Source organism: Crinia signifera, chromosome 6 (assembly GCF_055691185.1).
Source record: "Crinia signifera chromosome 6, ASM5569118v1, whole genome shotgun sequence".
Taxonomy (NCBI): domain Eukaryota; kingdom Metazoa; phylum Chordata; class Amphibia; order Anura; family Myobatrachidae; genus Crinia; species Crinia signifera.
This window is the reverse complement of record NC_139222.1, coordinates 214022334-214044152: the sequence shown is the minus strand read 5'-3', so window position 1 is coordinate 214044152 and position 21819 is coordinate 214022334. Positions and strand designations below refer to the sequence as shown.

Sequence of the window (21819 nt, the reverse complement as noted above, 5' to 3'; positions counted from 1 at the left end):
GTTTTTTTGGAATAATTCAAATTTCCAACCCCCCCCCTCCCTAATCCTCTTTTAATACTTACCAAGTCCTCCGGCGTCCATAGCAGGCCTTCAGCATCCTCTCCGGCGTCTCCAGCGGTCCCAGGAGTGCTTTGCGCGAGCGCGCCGGTGACGCCTGGGAACTTGCGCAAAGCACTCCTGGGACCGCTGGAGACGCCGGAGACGGTGCTGGTGGCCTGCCATGGACGCCGGAGGACTCCATGGACGCCGAGGGACCATCGGGGACCCACCAGGGGCAGGTAAGTATGGCTAAAAAAAAATTATTCCAAAAAACGGAATATTCCCTTATCCGGAATGCTCGTGGTCCCGAGCATTTCGGATAAGGGATACTCAACCTGTAACATGTTTTACCAGTTTATCTCCTTGTGGCTTTAGAAAAAATTATGTTTGTACTCTAGTCCATAACATTTTGTTTCCGACTCATTTACTTATCTATTTTCTTTGCATTCTTCAGGAAGTGATATCTGTGATGGTGTCACAGGAGAGATTTCTCTGTTTTCCACATACTGTAGATAACTTTTGTATACACTGTCCTCTGGGGTGAACATGTGGGTCCTCTGGGTGAACATGTGGGTCACTACTTTGGTTTCAGATAAATCTGTCTGTGGGTCTTTACCAAGATATGTGACTTCTGTTCTGCCTAACAGGCTTGTTTATAAGCAGTTCTATCAATTTTTTGTAGGATTTTTCTAATATTATATTGACAGTTCCACTTTACTTTTATTTCTTAATGTTTTTCTTGAGAGTAAAAATGACAAGCTGGTATCTTTGAGATACCTGTATATAGGCTTTTCCTTTGTATCAATTACATTTCAGTTAGTACTAAATCAGCATCTTAAAAAAGCCTGCAGTCAATGAGAAGAAGCACAAGATCATCTAAAACGTTTCAGTACATCCTAAGAGCCTGGTTTTCTACTTTAAATTGCTAAATTCAGCAAATAAATGATAACGGTGTAATAAAATATGCATAAATATGCTTGTATCCTGCAGAGGTTGTATAAATGTCTTTTTTAGCATAGATCATAAATATAACATACAATTTGACTAGGAGCGGCCAAACTGACATGAAAAATGATGTACAGTATTCAGAAAAGTGAATACAGTACACATCGTTAATTGTCTTCTAACAAAACCAACCTTACTGTCTAGCTGTGTATGTGGTAAATAATTTAGACCGTATTTTGTACTGTAACAGGGTCCTATGTGAATGATTACCCCTGTGGTGGGGGCAGACTGTCTCCCGAGCCTGTCAGCAGTAGATGCTTGTCTCAAAGATTTAAGGTAGCCATACATCTACAGATCCATTGTCAGATTGGGCTGGTTGGACCAAAAACCTGGTAATATCTGACTGACAGTTTTGGCAGTTTTCCAGCATTTCAAAGCAAATGGTCAACTGTCATTTGCTCTCATCCATTACCAGGATTTTGTTCCAACCAGCCCAATCTGACAATCTATCTGTAGATGTATGGCCAGCTTAAGCAATGTATGCGTAACTACATACAACCGGTACAGTCAGGCCCGGCGACAGGGGGGGTCAAGGGGGACACCTGTGACGGGCCTCGAGGGTCAGAGGGGCCCCCGGGGACCAGGTGCAGATTTAGTCTGCCCCCGTAGACACTTACTGATTGGCCGCAGAGCTTGCCTGGGAGTACTGGAGGTGCGTGTTCCTCCGCAATTGCGGCCTAGAGGAGAGGAGGTTCACAGCGGGAGCTGGATGCTGTCTGGGGATACAGTGGCAGGGGAAAGTCTCCTCCCAGCCACCGGGCAGCAGTTCCTTGCCGCCACTTACACAGAGCCGGTGCTGTGACCACTGGCCGGCTGGAGGAGGCAGGGGAGCTGCGGCACTGGCCTAGACAGAAGGTGCTGGAAGATGCTATGTATACTGCCCCCGACGAAACTGAGCTGACTACCCGAGCTTCCCCTGGAGCGCTGAGCAGCAGTGTACATCAGAGGTTCAGGCCATCAGGACTGTGAGTCTCCGTGTAAAATGTAACTGTCTCATGGCTGTGGAGGGAGGGAACTGTGGGTTACATGGAAGGGGATTTAACTGTGTACAATAGGAAGGGGGTAATTGCGTCTCAGGGGAGGGTGGGTAAGTGTGTACCATTGGGACGTGGGTAACTCTGTCATGGTGAGGGTCATTATGAGTAAGGGGCATTGCTGTGGGTTGTAGGGTGAGGGAGGACATTAGAAAGATAGAGCGCAGGCTGTGGGATGAAGGAATGCGTCAGTGTGATAGAGGGCAGGCCACGGGGTTGGGACTGCATCATGTTACTATAGTGCAAGTCGCATGGTATGGGAGAGCGTCAGTGTGATAGACTGCAGGGTGAGGGTGTGCATCAGTGGGATAGAGTCTAGGCCACAGGGTAAAGGAGCATGTCATTGTAATAGAGCGCATGCCGCAGGGTGAGGGAGGGCGTCAGTGTGACAGGGCACAAGTCGCAATGTGAGGGAGCACGTCAGTGTGACAGGGCACAGGTCGCAGGGTAAGGGAGCTCGTCAATGTGATAGAGCGCAGCCCGTAGGGGGTTGTAGCTTTGAGGAGATAGGGGGCCCCTAGAGATATAAGTGTATGGGGCCCCAGGAGTTCTGTTGCCAGCCCTGGGTACAGTAACACTGCAAATGGTGGTTCCTTTAACCCTGTAATTACTTGTTATGTTGCATGATAGATATGTGGGTGCTTTATAAATAATAATAATAATAATAGTAGTAGTAATAATATTAATAAATAATGGTCTCAATTGTATGCAAGTGAGTCAATCCTTTTACAATTTATATTTTGGAATCTATACAAAAAGTTACAGTACTGTAGCCAGTTGACTTGGTTCAGCCTATTAGTTATCTAGGCAGTAATAACTTCACTGGTACAGTATTATCTTAGTAAATATTGAAAATGTTACAAAGTATAATTGGGTAGGCTGAAAGGAATGGGATCATTTGGTCTGCAGCATGTTGGTCGACAAGCATTAGGTCGACATGGGGATAGGTTGACATTGTTCTAGGTCGACATGGATCAAGGTCGACATGGCTCTATGTTGACATGGTCTATGTCAACAGTCAAAAGGTCGACATGGGGTTTTTCACAGTGTTTTGGACACTGGTTAATGTGCACCGCTGCGCTCGCCATGTTTCGGGCACGGTGCTTCGCTACACTTGGCACAATATTTTATTCTTCCACCACGCCCTAGTGGATGATAGGGCATGAAATACCGCCTGTCAGCACATGTCAGCTCAAAAACCCCATGTCAACCTATTGACTGTGTACCTAGACCATGTCGACCTAATGCTTGTGTCGACCCAATGACCTGTCGACCTAGAACCGTGTCGACATTGACCGATGTCGACCTAATGGTGTTGACCTAATGCTTGTCGACCATCATGCTGTAGACCAAAGGGGGAAATAGCGGCAGCTCCCTATTCAATGTCACAGCTAGGGAGCTGCCGCTATTTCCCCCGTCGAAAATAGCGGCGGCACATTGATTACCCCCCTAAGTGCCCTGAAAGTTAACATGTCTTTCAGTCTTAGTTCTCACATAGGCCCTTATTCTGGTTGGTGCGGATATGTCCGCGTGCGTTCGTTCCGCCGGTGTTTTGTGTTTGCGCATGTGCAGAGGCATATCTGCGCATGTGCGAAAGGGACATACGTCCAAATTCCGCATGAATTGTTTACACTACAAACAGGGGGAGGAGAGGGGCGTGAAGGGCTGTTTGGCCTCATTAACATATGCATACGCCCCGCATTTCATGGGCGTTCCCATGAAAACGCTGGGCGTATGTATGGTAATGCGGCCGTGACGCACGTGTAGGGGGCGGACATATGACATTGCCGGATGTCAGCTGCCCGCCCAGATCCCTGCTTTTGCACAGAGAAATGCCCGAGTGGTCTGAGTTCGCGGGAGCTGCCTGACCACTCGGTCCTGCATTCAATGGTCTGCGACCATCGAATGATAGGGGAGGTTCCCAGAGATGGGGGAGGTGTATACATGAGAAATCCACTCGTGCTCCGTGCGGTCAGCGGCTTACCACATTCGGACGGAGTGAGCGATCCGTACGGAAGGCGGGGTTTAGGACGCACGGTCCTGGCCGCATATTCGGCTCTGGCCGCACAGACCAGAATAAGGCCCATTGTCACAGAACTTCTTTAGAAAGATCTGTAGAAATGACACTAATGGTACTTTATAAAATATATGATATTGAATGTGTTAATATCTAACACTGGGATAGCCAACCCTAGTCCTCGAGAGAGACCTGCATGTTTTGCAGGTCTCCTCACAGAATCACAAGTGAGCTAATTAGCTCCATCTGTGTATCTTTTAAAATGTGTCAGTGATTAATGAGTGCAGCTGTGCAGCAGCTAGGTTGTCTGGAAAATGTGAACTGTTGGTAGCTCTCGAGGGCTAGGGTTGGCTACCACTGATCTAACATCCCAAGATCTAAACATGAAGACATGACTGTACCAGAAAGCAGTGTCGTGAAGCCCCAGAATCTTCATAAACTCTTTCAGCTTCTTTTCTTTTTCGGCTACAATGTAAGCTGCCGGAGAACATCCAAATGGTGAGAAGGCCATCACTAGACATATTGACATAAGGGCATGGTAGTAACTGTCAACTTCAATCACTGGCTGCTTCTCCATCACCATGGTCCTCGTCTTCATCAGCTCCTCCCAGGCTGAATGATTCGTTTTCAACTGAAATTGCAAGGAAGGATTACACTAACAGACATTAAAATACAGTAACATGTACTAACAATTTTGCTTTTTAAGTACATATTTTCTATGAAAAATTACCGTCTGCTATAAAGGCAGATAACTTGCTTACATAATGTGTTAATAAACATGTCACAGTAAGAACTCTTGATAAATTCTCAGTTAAGTTTATATTTAAATCAAAAATTTGCACCTGACTGTCACCTTTTCCTTGTTGTAAGACTCAATAATTGAGCTGTGACATTGTATAATGAAGCCTGAGCTCACTGACATATTAGCACTGATGTGCAGAGCACGCGGGTCCATTTCTCTAGTTTGCAGTGGACTATGAGCCTAATTCAGTAAGGATCGCATATGAGAAGCTGCTTGCACAAGCTTATCATATGCAATCCTTAAGCAATGCAAATAAGAAGGAGGTGCATACCAGCCCCTGCCTGCATTTGCGATTAAATTGAACTACAGTCTCATTTTAGGAGGAACTTTGAGACTATTGGTCACGGTATCCCTCTGTGACTGTCTAACCTTACTCAGGCTGCCTGTTGCAACCCGGCTTTCAAACCAAGGAAACTGTGACTCTGGCCACTCCTGGAAAACGAGGGAGACGCGTTCACATTTCTGTAAACACAGACCAGGTTTTGGAAGCAGTAGCATAATCCCAGGTGTGTAATCAGCAGCACCTGGGATTTCTTGATATAAGGTTCTCCAGGGCAGAGTCACCTTTCTCTTGATGGTGTACTAGCTACTCAGGCAATAGGCCGGGGGAGTTCTATTGTAGGGACCATTGGAGCCTTTCAAGAGTCTGTTATGCTAAGTTTGCCTGTATGCTACTGTCTATAATTATGATCACATATGGAATCAACCTGTTACACTGTGACCTGCTGTGAAAATAAACATCAAAGTCTTCATCTGAGTCCCCGTGTTTATGATCCTTGTCGCAATTGGTGGAGAATGGGAACAACCTACCAAGCATAAACCTTGGGTAAGCTACCGGTGTTTAAACTGCAAATTTTTGTTTTTTTCCTCTCTGGTGCAAGAGGCAGCCTTACAGAGCCACTGCATTATTGGCCGTTTGCTGTTGTATGGTAAATAGCCAGCAAAGCAGGCGGGGTGTCAGCATGGTATGTTTGATAAGTCTGGCACATTATATTAAACCTCCTAGGGTTTCCCTTAAAGGGGAAGCGCAGCGCAATATGGAGGAATTATTCAAAAAGTTTGCTGGACTGGCAGCTGGGCAGCTGAATATGGCTGCAGCACAACAAACCCAGATTCAGAACATGCCCACTAATATGTTAATAGTATATAGTATAGTATATTTGCAGTTGTACAAATGCCCAGCGAGAAGCTAACATAACTGGTCAACAATCATACCCATTAAAATAATAAAAGCAGTTCTTCCAAGTATTACATCACACTAGTATTAATAGTAGTAGTAGTAATAATGGCAGTAGTAGTATTACACGGTCATATGCCAGTTACAGTGTAATAGCTGGCTGCATTCATTCCCAGTGAAATGCCAATAGTACTGTAATGATTGTCAGTATCAATACAGGTATTAATTCCTAAAAATGAAAGCTTAAGAGCGATCATCAAACTTTCATCTCCAGGTTGCTTCAGGACTCCCTGCTTTGTTATTTCTCTATTGTGCCTCCGGGAGGATAGAAACAGATGTTTCATAATATAAAGCTCTGAGCCTTACCTTTATAATGGCTGAGTCAATGCAGGCTTGCAGTTTTGTGAATCCTGAGTAAAAATACTGAGCAGCGTCACACTTTGGAGCATAGCAGTGCTCTGAAATCAAAGGAATGTATTTTAATGAGCTGCTTGAAGTAATTCTGAAGAAAACAATGCAATTAGTAATAATACCTTATTAATTTAGTAGCTAATTTTTGCATCACATTTTGCTTAGACAAGGGATCAAATTATAAAAATAAAACACGCTGTAATACGTGCCAGCATTTAAGTACTATCTAGCCCAGTGGTAGCCAACGCCAGTCCTCGAGAGCTACCAACAGTTCACGTTTTCACATTCACGTTTTTTAGTTCTAGCTCTCAAGGACTGGAGTTGGCTATCCCTGATCTAGCCCCATAGACCTTCCTAGAACACTCATGTGTTGTATGAAACTGCACCTAGATTACACTATTGTTGTGAACAGACTAGGGGCAAATTAACTAGGCCCCCTTACACTTGTCCAACTTATTGCCCAACAAGTTGGACCTGATTGACTCGAGATTTATCCTATGTGCAGGAGGATCAATCTCTTGCAATCTCTTGGTTATACCCAATGGCACGGGATTGTGCATTGGGTCTACACATCAGGCACATAAGATTTTGTCAGACAGGCACATCAGATTTTGTCAGATAAATTGACTCAATCCACCTGAATTGGGTCAAATCTCACAAAATCTCACAAGTGTAAGGGGCCCTTAAGATGTGAATTCTACTTCCCGGACTACTGGCTGCTGTGAAAGGTGCAGGGACATGTCCCTCCTTCCCGTGTTGCCGCTGATGTCTGCTAATGCTGATTTGGGCAACTTCCTGTTGTGGAGGACACTCACAGACATGCCCAGAGGCAGCACACAGGGTGCAGGGAGACTCTGTGCATGTCCTGTGGCACCACAGACCCCAGAAGTGCGTTTTAACCACTGAAAGCCTGCAATGTGTGCAATGTCTTGAACAAATGAGGAGGTGAGGGAGCTTTTAAGCATTAGAGGGGAAGATGAGATCCGGCACCAGATTACAGGCACTGTCAAGGATGCTCAAATATACCACAACATTGCGAAGATCCTGGCATCGCGGGGCTTCATCCGCAGCCAGCAGTAAGCGGTGAATAAGCTGAAGGGGCCGAAGAAACAGTTCAACCGCACACACGGCCACAATCGGAACAAGAGTGGGGCTGCAAGGCGCGATTGGATCTTCTATGAGCTGTGCACAGCCTGTTTTGGCAACACTGTGCTGAGTGACCCCATCAGCCTGTCATCCTCCAGCGCTGCCACTCTCTCACCTGCGGTTAATGTTGAGAGTCAGTCCACTGACAGTACCCAATGTGGCCCGACATCTCCGATAAAATTTGCAGCTGATACTATCAGCCACGATTTGGACTCAACCACCAACCCTGTTGATGACAGCATACCAATGCAGACACTGTGACTGTTCATGAGAGGGATGTGCCCGCAACACCCCAGGTGACACCCACGGCTACACCCCAGCCAGATCCCCCTGTGATGCGCACCAATAGTAAGTATTTATCCTTGCTTCCCATAATTAAGGTCCACAGTACCTGCATTCCAATACACAGTAATGCTGCACTATACGCCACCATAACCGGCCGCCGTAAAGTTTGGTGTCACAGAGTGTATCAAGTGTAGGTGGGAGGAGGCCACAAACACATACGATCACACTACTGCTTTTGCTTTCGCCTTTTTCTCCTTCTTTTACTCCCCTTGCAGTATATACAGTTTTGTACTTAGGGGGAGGGATTTTGGGGAAGAGTACCTGTGCACTAGCACCACTTTCTTGATATGTCAACAATCAAGAAGAGACAATGTAATTTATCCACAGTTATTGAATGTGTAAGTGCCTTAGCACTGTTGAGTGAAGTGGAGGTGCTCCCCTGAGAGTAAATATTAGTATGCGGTAGAGGAAAGAGAAGCACTCTCTTTTTTTGGGGGCACACTTTATAAAACTTAACGTTTACCGGCACTCATCACACACAACTTGTTTATAAGAAATAAAGAAACCCACAACAGTAGGTGCTTCATAAATGTTTCGGGTCGTGGACCCTTTATAAAGACATAACTTGATAAAGGGTCCATGACCCGAAATGTCGACCAAGCACCTACTGTTGTGGGTTTCTTTATTTCTTATAAATAAGGTGTGTGTGATGAGTGCCGGTTATCATTGCAAACTTCTACATTTCCCTACCAGGAGACTGTGCACCATTCGAGTTGTTGCATTTAAGCGGAGTGCCGGGCATTTTATATATATATATATATATATATATATATAAATATATATATAAAACCAGCACTCCACTTAATGTACCACACAAGCCTGGGTGCCCTCCCTGGAGAAGTTATAAACTGCTCCTATGTAGATAGATCCTGTGTATGGGCGGCACTCCAAATGAAGACAACAGATCGAAGATGGAAACCAACATTTCAAATGTATTGCGACATCGTCATACCCTGATGAAAAAAGGCCTCAATACATTTCAAACATTGGTTTCCATCTTTGATCTGTTGTCTTCATTTGGAGTGCCGCCCATACACAGGAACTCTCTCTCTCTCTCTATATATATATATACACACACTGTACACACAAACACCCTTACACACACACACTCACTCCCACACAAGCCGCCCAATTGTCCCAGGGATAGGAGGGTGTAGTTGGGATAGTGGTGGTGTTTAGATGCTATGCACAACGTCTAATCAAGCAGGAGAAAGAGGTATGGGGGCACGTCCAGTAGCTCACAAAGTGCTGGCCATGCCTCCAGCATGAATGCAAATGGGGGCGTGACTCATGGTCCCCGCATTACAAACCCACACCCCTTTTCCATGAGGTCACTAGTCTTTTATTGGGAGTGTATGGTCTCTAATAGTATTTTCAAAATGTTGGGAGAGAGAGAGAGAGAGAGAGAGAGAGAGAGAGAGAGAGAGAGAATATATAGAAAAGTGCATGCTCATAAGTTCAGATGTTAACCCTACCTTGTATGTACAAAGTGGACTTTGGAATGAAGAACGGAAAGAACATCAGCTTGTAGGACATGATGTCATCAAATATGACTCCAGCAAAGTGAAGTAAGGATGGATTTGCACTTGCAGCTTTTAACTTCTCTTCATTAGGATATGCAATAAGCTCTACATCTGCAGAACAGCAAAGCATTTTTCACTGTTTTACTATTTCAGCAAGGAAACAAGATACAGGTGATTCATAGCTTTACAATGTGGTTCTCTGAACATATTTTTTTATGACAGTTTTAAATAAAATAATTAAGAATATAAAGGGGAGAGGGCTGTGCTTGCAAGATCTTACATTCTAGAGGTGGAAGGACACAAATATGCAGAAAGAAGCACGGAAAGAAAGAACTGAATTTGGGCAGGTAAGGGGAAGTTTGGTAAAACTAAGTGAAATAGTTCGACCAGTTGTTCTGATGTGTACTCATCCTTAGAATTGTATTTATAAAAAAGATTTTAGGATTCTAAAACAAAATGTTGTATTGCCCAGTCTGTTAACAGACAAAAATACTTATTTCTTATTCTCAAGTATAATCAAAACCGTTTGATAAAGGGAGTGCTAAGCTAATATGTTTTTAATAGTCTGAACAGTTGTATTTAATAATTTATGCCAGTGGTTCCCAAACTGTGTGCCGTGGCTCCCTGGGGTGCCTCGGGACACATGCAGGGGTGCCACGGCTTGGTGGTCCAGGACCAACTCAAATTATTAATGGTTAATTATTTAGGAGCAAAACCAGTGCTGGTGGCTGCCAATCATAGAATGTGTACAAACAGAAGCAAATCCTGCCCTTTACCACATAACTGCCGCTAAGAATCGCATATAAACCCAATCTAATTAATTTTTCTGGACCTAGGGGTGCCGTGAAAAAAAATCTGATTCTCTAGGGTGCTGTGAATCAAAAAAGATTGGGAACCTCTGATTTATGCACAATAATATACAATATAGGATTATAAAAATATAAATTTATAAAATTTCCTGAAAACATGCACCTGCTTATTTTATTAGTCTGCTCATTTAGCGGACAAAAGTTAAGTCTGTATATAAATCTCAATATGGGAAAGTCATACAAACATTGATTATTATTTCCAACTCTCCTATATGATAAGTATTGTTATCCAGCCGTTAACATAGTAAGCACCTTCCTTTGTGTTTTAGGTCAGAAGGACAATTGAGGTCACAACGGTTTATTATGAGCCTCAGCCCCGCCATGTGATGCCCAGTAGTCACAAAGGTATTCCTGGTGGATGTCGGCAGCAATCCCATGGTGCATGCATTTACATGTTTTAAATCTGACGGGAAGGAGGAGTTCTTCCGCTTATACAAGGAATGTAATAAATCAAGCAAAAAAGAAATCAGAGCTGCCAAAATGTAAAATGAAAAGCAAATTGCAATGCAAAGCAACTCCAGCCCTAAAAACTTTTGTAAATATATAAATGGTAAACGATTAAAAAAATTATATTTAGGTCCCCCAAAGGAGTAAGGATTGATTAATAATGATAAGGAAAAGGCAGTGAATGCTTTCTATTCATCAGTGTTACTAGAGAGGAACATATGGTTTGAACATTACAAAACAAGAGTGATGATAATGTCCCAATGGTTAATATTTGTTTAATTGTTTGTTTAATCAAGGAAAAATCTGTAATCGTCTTGGCAAACTTAACATAAATAAATCTCCAGGCCAGATAGCAAACACCCAAGGGTTCTAATGGAGCTCAGCTCAGAAATAGCTAGGTCATTAAACTTAATTTCCAAAGATTCAATATCCTCAGGCTGGGGTGCATAGGGACTGGTGAATTGCAGATGTAGTGCCTTTATTTAAAAAGGAAAGTAAAACACATATAGGAAATTATAGACCCGTAAGTCTGATATCAATTGTGGGGAAATTACTGGAGGGTATTATAAGGCACAGGATTCAAGATTACTCGGGGCCCAATAAGATTATTAGGGAAAACCAGCATGGATTCATGAGGAATAGGTCATGTCAAACTAACATAATTTGATTCTATGAGGAAGTGAGTGCAAACCTAGACCTGGGCAATGCTTAGATTTTGCTAATGCCTTTGATACGGTGCCTCACAAGTGGTTGATCTACAAAATATGGGAGCTGGATCTAGGAAGCAACATCTGCACGTGGGTCAAAAATTGGCTTGAGAATAGGGTACAGAGAGTTGTAGTAAATGGAACATTTTCAAATTGGTTTATGCTGGGTACACACCAGGACGACTAGGGCCCGATCCCCCTCAATCTAGATCCAATTCCGACCAATTGGATGTAGATTGTGTGGTGATTGGGCCCTTTTCTGTCCTGGTGTGGACCGATACCGATCCGATGCGCGGTCCCGCGGGTCGGTCGGTCGTTATTAAGATCCTACCTGCTGCAGGTAGGATCTGAATGACGACCATACAGCCGGGTGCGGGTCGCCATTGGATCGGACCCGCTCACGGTGCACATCGTGAGCGGGTCGTGCCCCCCGCGTCACCGTGAGCGGGTCGGACGAGACACTGACGACCCGCTCACGATGTGCATCGTGAGCGGGTCGTCGTGGTGTGTACCCTGCATTAGGTTGTGTACAACCAGGTTCAGAACTGGGGCAACTCCTTTCCATTTGTGCAGAGAATACTAAACTGTGTAAGGTAATAAAATCAGACCAGGATGTGGCCTCTCTACAGAGCGACTTAAATAAAATGGATTGGGCAGCAAAATGGAAGATTAGGTTTAATAATCATAAATGTAATGCATTTTGGGACCAGAAACGTGCGTGCAACCTGTTATTTAAATGGGGAAAATCTAGGATAATCATTAATGGGGAAAGATTCGGGGGTGCTCATAGACAATAGACAACTGTAGTGTTTAACGTCATAGCTTGCATAAAAAGAGGCATAGAAGCAACGGAAGACAGTGTAATCATGCCACTGTATAAATCATTGGTACATCATCATCTGGAATATGCTGTAAATTCTGGACACCACTCCATAAAAAAATACATCTTGGAACTTGAAAAGGTTCAGAGAAGAGCAATTAAATTTATTTAGGGATCGGAGTCAATGGTTTATGAGGAAAGGATAGCCAAGCTAGATATGTTTACGTTAGAAAAGAGACATTTAAGAGGGAACATGATTAACAGAACTATCAGGAGACAATGTTTACAATAAGGACTGTAAACAGGACAGGTTACTCATTAAGGTTAAAGGGGATGAAGTTGCCTACCAAGCAATGGAAGGGTTTCTTCACAGTAAGGGTGGTTAAGTTATGGAATACTCTGTCAGAGAAGGTTGTGATGGCAGACTCAATGGGAATAATAAGTGAAGATGACTGACAAATCAGATAAATATGCTGAGACTGTATCCGATAAAACCAACGGGAAAATGCAGTACTCGTGGTACAGAGTCACACTTTATTACACATTATGTATAGCGTGACTTGTATCACATAGAGGATAGATGTTTGTGGATACATCTGTACATGTAAAAAGCAGAAGGAAAAGATAACAGATGTGATCACAATGGAGTGCATAATGTATTGATGTAGGCCTGCAGGTGCACAGTGCTGAGAGCAGGGTGTAGTAGATGAAACTCAAGAGTATAATGGGACCCCTGTAGCACAGTACAGACCAGATGGTACATGCTTGAAATGAATGTGGACTGAACAAATGCATGATACACTTGTATGCAGGTAGCTGGACATTATGTCCTTGATATGGTATGCATTGTGGGTGCATGTTACTGTAATGCAGATCACTAGGGCAAAGACAGAAGCAGATGTACTTTGTAAGAGACAATCTCTGATGCCAGAATCAGTTGCAGGTTCACTGCAGGAACAGGAGACTGTAATTTGGGCCTTATTCTAGTTCACTCTTTCTGACAAAATCCTTCTCAGATGGACAAAACCATGTGCACTGCAGGTGGGGCAGATGCTACTTGTGCAGAGAGAATTAGATTTGGGTGGGGTTTTACTTCAAAGTGAGATCTAAATTGCAGTGTAAAAATAAAGCAGCCAGTATTCACCCTGCACAGAAACAAAATAACTCAGCCAAATCTAATTCTCACAGCACATGTTACATCTGCCCCACCTGCAGTGCACATGGTTTTGTCCATCTAAGAAGGATTTTGTCAGAAAGAGTGAATTGGAATAAGGCCCTTTGGGAGAAGAGAGTTGTTCTGGCAAAGGGCTGCACTCAGTAGTTGGTTGAATAGGGCACTCCCAGCACCTATTGGTTGAACAGGTTATGTGAGCATGTTTACTGGAATCTGGCTCACATTAAAAATCATGTTGGAAATTCCAAGATAGGCTGCACCCATGCACTACTGCGGAAACTGACAGGAGGACACACGCCAGGCACCCATGCAGCAGGTTGATACACAGCTGGACCCAGTAACCGGGGGTAAGATCTCAAAGTGTGACAGTATACAGTAAAAGGTGAACTAGGACATACAGTATGACTTATAGCAGGATATAACTATACACAGCTTTACCTGATCCAAGACATTGCAAAGATGCTAGCGCCATGATGTTCTCTGTCATATTGGTTTCTGGGGTATATCCAACAGTGTGTAGAGGGATTTCCATCTCACTAAGGAGATCATTCGGTGCTCCTTCATAATGCTTGTTTGGCATGAGTAACACAAGAAGCAGCCATATTAACGACCAGATTACTGGGTAGAAGATTTCCTGTAATGGTAGAGAAATAGAAACACTTGAAATCTTATGCAATCGGCACATACAAATAATCCATTTTATTTTTCACTGTTTTTCTTTAAAAGCATTCATTATAGCTGGAAGTATTTTATTAACTTTACAACAACAAAATGTCTATAGAAACAGCTGTTAACATATCAACTGGGCCGCCATCAGCAGAGTACAACCCGTGCTAATATACCGGGCCTGGGCTCAGATGGGTGTGGGACAATGGGTAGACAGCAAAAAGGTCGACAACCATTAGGTCGACATGCATTTAGGTCGATGTGCAAGAAGGTCGACATGCAAGAAAGTCGACATGGGTTTAGGTCAACATACCATTAGGTCGACACAAGCATTAGGTCGACATGGGAAATGTTGACAGTCAAAAGGTCGACATGGGTTTTTTCAAAAAATCTTGTTCCAACATGGACACTAAAACGTAGCACATGCTTCGGCCACTGTGCTTCGCTACACTCGGCACACTATTTTTTCATCCCACCATGCCCTAGTGGATGGTAGGGCATCAAAAACCGCCTGTTGGCACATGTCGGCTCCAAAAAAGTAAAAAAAAAAACCATGTCGACCTTTTGACTGTCGACCGTCCCCATGTTGATCTAATGGTTGTGTCGACCTAATGACATGTCGACCTTCATGCATGTCAACTTTAATGCATGTAGACCTAAATGCATGTCGACCTTTTTGCTGCCTACTCATTGTCCGGATACCGGCTCAGACATGTTCCGTAGTATGACGATGATCTCCCCTGTGATTGCTATCACAATGATTAGCATGCCGCAGTATGCAGGACTGCCATCAGAAATTATGCCCCCCCCCCCCCCCCGCAGCCTTTGTCCCGACACATATATAGCTAATGCTATACACCAGTAGAACACTGGATTGTAAAGGTAAAATGTTAATGCCATTTCTATGCAGTTTAATCTTCCACTTACCATTACAATTGTAAGAAACATTAAGGTACATACAGAAATGTATCTCTAAAGCATCACCTCAATTCACCATCACCATCAATTCAAGCATCACATGTACATTGCTATTCTTACAGTCAATTTACTTATTTTAATGTCCAACAACCTGATCGATCAGAGTCTGAGCATTGAATGAGCTGTCTTTATTACATATGGAATGGGTGTGAATGGCAAGGTACGCAGCCTAACCTACTATCTCCATCACAGTTCAACTGGTGATTTTTTTTTTATTTAAGTTAACCCCTGCACTACAGAGGATAGCCCATGGGGCTCATCCTGAGGATATACAGTTAGAGCACCACTCATTCTATGCAGTCGGGGTCTTAATTTAAAATATAAAAGTTATTACCTTTCCCCCACTGTTAAGGGAAGGTTTCCCTCATACCCCTTTCACACCAGAAATGCAGGGAGAAACCCGGTAATTACATTCCCGGGACAAGCAGGGACATTCCCGGGTTGGGACCCTTTCACACCAGAAAAGTCCCTGCATTTTCTGGTGTGTGAAGGGGGCGGGAAGGAGGAGGTGGGGAGGAGGCACGCAGTCGGCGGGATCGAGCAGTCGGCAGGATGGCGGCGGAGGTGGGAAGGAGGTGGTAAGAATACTCACCCCGGTTGCTGGTCCTCCGCGCAGGTTAGGGATCCACACAGGCGGCGGCGCAAATGACAGGACAGGTGGCGGATGAAGATGACGCAGCTCTCCGGCGCCCTCACTGCCGCTGGAGAGCTGCGTCATCATCATCCACCGCCTACCCCGTCATTTGCCCCCACTGCCTACGTGGATTCCCGGCCGGACAGCACACCGAGGACCGGCAACCCAGGTAAGTATACCCTACCCCATTCACACCAGCCAGGTGCCCGGGTTGAACCCGGGAACAACCCTGCTACCTAGCAGGGTTGGATTGCCGGCAAATTAGCCCGGTAATTTGTCCCGGGTACCTTTCACACCAGCGGTAGTACCGGGTTGTACCCGGACTCAACTCAGGAATTTAGGCTGGTTTGAAAGGGGTATAACAGGCAACCATAAAATCAGGGGTATTCATATTAGAAAGGAAGGGTCCATATTTTGAATAATGGTCCTCTTGGTACCTTTTGTCTTCTTAACACCAATATGCCCTCTCAGCCGCATAATGACAAAGAAACTTTGTGGGCACCCTTATTTGAAAAAGAAGTGTCTGCTCTTCAAATTATCGGTCCCCTTATCAGCTATTGTCTAGTGATCACCAGTGATAGTGCTCAGTGCAATAGAAAAACATAGTTTTCAAAACATAGTTTGCACATCGTCTCTCATCTCCCCCATAATTGCCAATGCCACGGGTTTGCTCTGTCTTGAAAAAGGGAGTTTTCTCTTTAAAAAGATGTGCCACCATTGTCTAATGATTATTTCACAATAACTTACAAGGTACACAAAAAAATTAAATTAGTGGGGGGGGGGGGGGGGTTTAAGAAATCCATCTCTCCTCCATCTTGTGTCAAATAAAAATTTAATGCAGCAGGTTGTCGGGTTTAAAAAATAGTGGCCTTGTTGGGCTACCATATTTGTCCTACACATAGGGGGCATTCAATCCTGTGAATGCCCTTTACTGTATGTATACTTTTCAACAGTCAAAAAACTTATCAACCTTTTCAGATTGAATTTTCCTACAAACGAATCAATTAAAAGTGATGATTTTTCAACTGCTGAAAAATCTGGCACGGACAAAAATGTGTGAATTGGCAAATTACTAGACAATCCATGTGTTTTTGTTGAAATTGCATCTGTTTTCGACATTTCGCCAATGCAGTGTTAGACTAAAAACAGTCTGAAAACAGACGCAATTCAATACTATCTAGACCAAAAAAACTGATTTAATTGAATACCTCCCATTGTGTTTTCATCAAACCACAATTTGAAACATAATGCATTTTCAGAATGGATTTTTTTTCTTTAAAAACTTACACATGGGGGGTTATTCTAGTTCAATCTTTCTGACAAATTCCTTCTTAGATGGACAAAACCATGTGCACTGCAGGGGGGCAGATGTAACTTGTGCAGAGATAATTAGATTTGGGTGGGATTTTACTTCAAAGTGAGATCTATATTGCAGTGTAAACATAAAGCATCCAGTATTTACCCTGCACAGAAACAAAATAACTCACCCAAATCTAATTCTTTCTGCACATTTTACATCTGCCCCCCTGCAGTGCACATGGTTTTGTCCATCTAAAAAGGATTTTGTCAGAAAGAGTGAACTAGAATAAGGCCCATGGGGAGGAAGTCAACTGCACACAGTAATAACCACAGGCTAATTGACCCATATCCATTTAGCACCCAAGTCAGCATTGGTTCGCTTGATAGATCTACAGTGTCTAGATAGACAGTCTATAGGTCAACAGGGTCAAAAGGTTGTCAGGCTCAAAAAGTTGACATGAAAAAGGTAGACACAACCTGGAGTTGTTCACAATAATTTTGGGACTTTTTCATACTTTGCCATCCACATGGACTACAATTAAGAACGTTAAAGTGTGCTGAAGCATGGTAAGCAAAGTGATGTCATCATGTGTTGAGATTGACACCCAAAAAAAAATATGTAAAAAACTAAATTAAAAACCCATACACTAGCCGATTTTGGTCAGATTTCGGTAAGATCAGTCAGATCTGGCCGAAATCGTACCAAAATCGTCTAGTTTTGATGTCCCCTCAGATCCGATGCGCGGTCCCGTGCGCATCGGATCTGCGTCGGGTGGTCGGACCTGCTGCACGTCCGACCACCCGACTTGGGACCTAGTGGGGCGGCGCAGCGGTGGAGGGAGCAGGGGGGGCTGGGGACGCTGCGGGGGACACAGGCGGCATAGAGCTTTTTTTTCTAGCACTGGCAGCTCCCGGCTCCCTCTGCCCGGCTCTATGCCGCCTGTGTCCCCCGCAGCGTCCCCAGCCCCCCCTGCTCCCACCAGCAGCCCTGCTCTGTAGCCCCCCCCCCCCCCTGCTCCCCGGGTTTTTTACATGTGATAAATCGAGACAATTTATCACATGTAAAAAATGGCACATCAAGTGCCAATCTAATCAAGCTCTCCCGGGGAGCAGCCGGGGAAGCTCAGGGGGAGGACAAGTCGCCCTAGTGTATGGGGGGCCTTTAGAAAGAAGGAAAATAGGACTAAAGAATAAAAATAAGGTCTATGGGTCCCATAAAAATAAAAGGAAATAAAGGAAAGAATAATTTATAGAAAATAAATTAAAGACAATTAAATATGGAAAAATATCTTATTCTCTCTTCTCAAATGTAAAGAATCAAATGTAGTTTTATTTTGGGAAAAAGGAATATATATGTTTAATGTAAATGTTGAAATGTTATTTTGTTCTGTATTATGGAAAATAATAATAAAAAGTGGATAAAAAAAAACAAAAAACCTTATATCGACCGTCTCATGTGTTTACCATGTTCATGTCGACCTTTTAGTGTCTATCTACTGACTATCTATCTAGACACTGTCTATCTAATAATCCACCCCCATCAGCGCGACGTGAGCGCTTGTTTCCGACAGTGGGTTTACTGGCCCTTTCTGATGTTAATCTGACTGTGGGAATTCAATTTTTTAACTGTCGGAAACCACTCCCACATTCGGAATGACATGGATTGACAAAAACAGCTGCAGATTGTCGAAGAAGCCATGGATTCGACAATACAGTGGGCGGTATTCAATGAGGCTGATTCGCCAGGTTTTTATGGAGATTTTGTGCTGTAAGGCGAATTTTTGACTAAAACGGTGAATCACCCTATTCAATGACCAGATGGCGAATACATTTCAAGTTTTTTTTCGCCATGATTCACTGAGTAGCAATCGCTATCTTTTTATGGTGAAGTGGAAGGTGAACTTTTAAAATAAAGTGTTTTGTTTTTTACATTTGGTGTCAAAAAATCAGGAATTTTATTCTGAGGAGGGGCATGCTATTTCTATTCATGTGCTGTAAGCACATGAATATATATTTAATTAAAAAAAAAAATTATTATTATTTTTTCTTTACACAGACCAGCCAGCAGGGGGCCGGAGCCGAGCCGCTCATTAGATATTCATATTTTCACTTCACCCGATCATTACATATGCATGATCGGGTGTAGTGAATTTACCCGGTCCCTTGCTGGCGCCCCCAGGGGGCAGCCTGTGCTGCCTGGCTCCCGGGGAGCCCACCTCCCCCCCACAAACGTTCTGGGGCAGGCAGGGAGACTTCCATCTCCCTGCCTGCCACCGTCCTCAGGCTCCCTGCGGCGTCCGCCGCAGGAGCTCAAATTCGCCAGTCAGGGGCAGCGAGCCCCTGACTCGTTGAATACCGGAGCCGGCGAGGCTCCGGAACGCAGCGAGCAGTGGCGAATGTGCAGCGAATCCTAAACAGGATTCGCTGCACGTCACCAGTATTCACATTGAATACCGCCCAGTAGTGTCTGTTTTCGACAATGCAGATTCGACTTTTTAAAGCATAGGCAAGTCCTGGCAGAAAACGCAAGTCCTGGCAGATTATCCAAAAATTACCACTAGAATGTTCCCCAAAGACTCCTGCTTTTTACTGATTTGCAAAGGTGGATAATTGGTGAAACAAGAACCACAAGTTCTTTGTGATCTTTGGAAAATAAAAACAAATTTTATAAAGATCACTTTCTTGAAATTTCAATAAAAAACACTTTTGGCTATATGGGTTACATTTTTTGATGTGTTACAATGAGTAAAAAGACTAAAGCTGTGTACACACGGTACACTTATCGCTGGCAATATGGTCGCTGAGCGACCATATTGCCAGCGATTGGAGTGTGCACCAGCGATAAATCGCCGGGTGAACGCTCCCGTTTTCAGCCCCTGAATGGTCGGTGGTTGGAGGAGCATGCTCCTCCGACCAGCGACTTCCCCTGCCTCTTCTCCCGGCAGTGTGACATTTTCATCTGCGACCATCTCTGGTCGCAGATGAAAACGGGACACTGAGCAATATGATTGCTGAGCAATATATTGTCAGTGATCATATTGCCCTTAATAGTAATTCTGAACTGTGCTGTGTGAGTACTGAATATAAATAAATAAAACTGCAAAGTCAGAAAACAGCCTCAGTACATGGCTGACAAAGGGTTTAAATAAAGAGATTTTCTATCACCATAACATCACTGAATTGCTTTCCTGGTGGGTATACAATGTACCCTAATGTTATTAACTAAATGATCTAGGGATTATAGATATCTGGAATTAAACCTCTGGTTGCAGCTAATACATAATAGTCAGTATACAGGAGTCCCATCTGCAAATTGTTCCACTCAAATGCCACAGTAGAGTGTTTACAAATAGCAAGTTTGCCCCATACTACATCATGGTTGCCGACTTTCTGACTGGCGGAGCCATGGCTGTGACGAGCAGTTTAGGGGCATGGCTAGAGCGATCTAGCCCCCCATGCAATGTCGGTATTTTATGCATTGCACTGCGGGGAAAGGGTTTAAGTGACGCGATCGTGTCATTTGACCCACAGAACCCCCTGCGCTGCAGATGCAGAACAATGAGGGAGGGTTGCCGTCCTTTCCGGGGGGCCGGGAGGGGGACCCGATTTCCGAGACCCTCCCGGCCATTCCGGGAGGGTAGGCAACCCTGATACTACATACACTGAATGTACTCTACCAAAACTGCCATACTGTAGAACAAGAGAACTCTTGAACTTGCTTATGGAGCCAATTTTATATCATATGTGTATCATATTGTGTTTGGAGAGTTTCCAAGACTGACATGCTAACGGTCCTGCAATACGGCACTGTAGCATTCTAACACAGACAGAACTGTATTAAACTTTCAAGCAGAGAAATGTCCACATCCATTTACTACTGTTGATTTTACTGGCTTTAAATTGTACCGGATAACTTAAACCAAATGTCTCCTTTGCTGCTCATCCCTGTAGGTTATGCAAAGAGATACGACGAAGCAGACAGTAGCTTCTGTAATATGAACTAGAGTCTCACGCCATTACTAAGAGGGGATAACTGATACTGTGCTCAGAGGAGGGGGATGGACAGTGCAAAGCTAAAAATGGATAGTTCAGAAGGGAGGGCTTGTACCTGAGTTCAGCTGTCTGATCAACAACTACAACACATTAACTCGTCTGTCAAAGGACAGGGTAAGGTTTAATCCAGCAACACAGCGTCTTCTTCCCTATATCAGTCAATCAGCATTCAGTTTCTTCTACTAAACGAAGCATGGTATCGCTCATAGACAATGGGCAGTATTCAATGAGAATTTAGACGATGTGCAGCGAATCCTGTTTAGGATTCGCTGCACATTCGCCACTGCCCGCCGCGTTCCGGAGCCTCGCCGGCTCCAGTATTCAACGAGTCAGGGGCTCACTGCGATGCCGCAGGGAGCCTGAGGACAGCAGCAGGCAGGGAGATGGAAGTCTCCCTGCCTGCCCCAGAACGTTTGTGGGGGGGAGGTGGGCTTACAGCACATGAATACAAATAGCATGCCCCTCCTCAGAATAAAATTCCTGATTTTTTGACACCAAATGTAAAAAACAAAACACTTTATTTTAAAAGTTCACATTCCACTTCACCATAAAAAGATAGCGATTGCTACTCGGTGAATCATGGCGATAAAAACCTTGAAATGTATTCGCCATCTGGTCATTGAATAGGGTGATTCACCGTTTTAGTCAAAAAATCGCCGTACAGCACGAAAAT

The 21819-nt window shown here is 44.0% G+C and overlaps 1 protein-coding gene across 2 annotated transcripts in view; it reads right to left on the bottom strand.

Moving 5' to 3' along the window:
• The window catches only part of ABCA5 (ATP binding cassette subfamily A member 5), a 169561-nt gene that overhangs the window by 110152 nt on the left and 37590 nt on the right, over nucleotides 1-21819 (bottom strand). For both annotated transcript variants that reach the window (XM_083148775.1, XM_083148776.1), the window contains exons 3-6: nucleotides 13955-14150; nucleotides 9452-9610; nucleotides 6441-6532; nucleotides 4497-4726 (exon numbers count right to left, since the gene is read on the bottom strand). In XM_083148775.1, the coding sequence (XP_083004901.1) occupies nucleotides 4497-4726; nucleotides 6441-6532; nucleotides 9452-9610; nucleotides 13955-14150 (677 nt within the window). The remainder of the gene's footprint in view (nucleotides 1-4496; nucleotides 4727-6440; nucleotides 6533-9451; nucleotides 9611-13954; nucleotides 14151-21819) is intronic.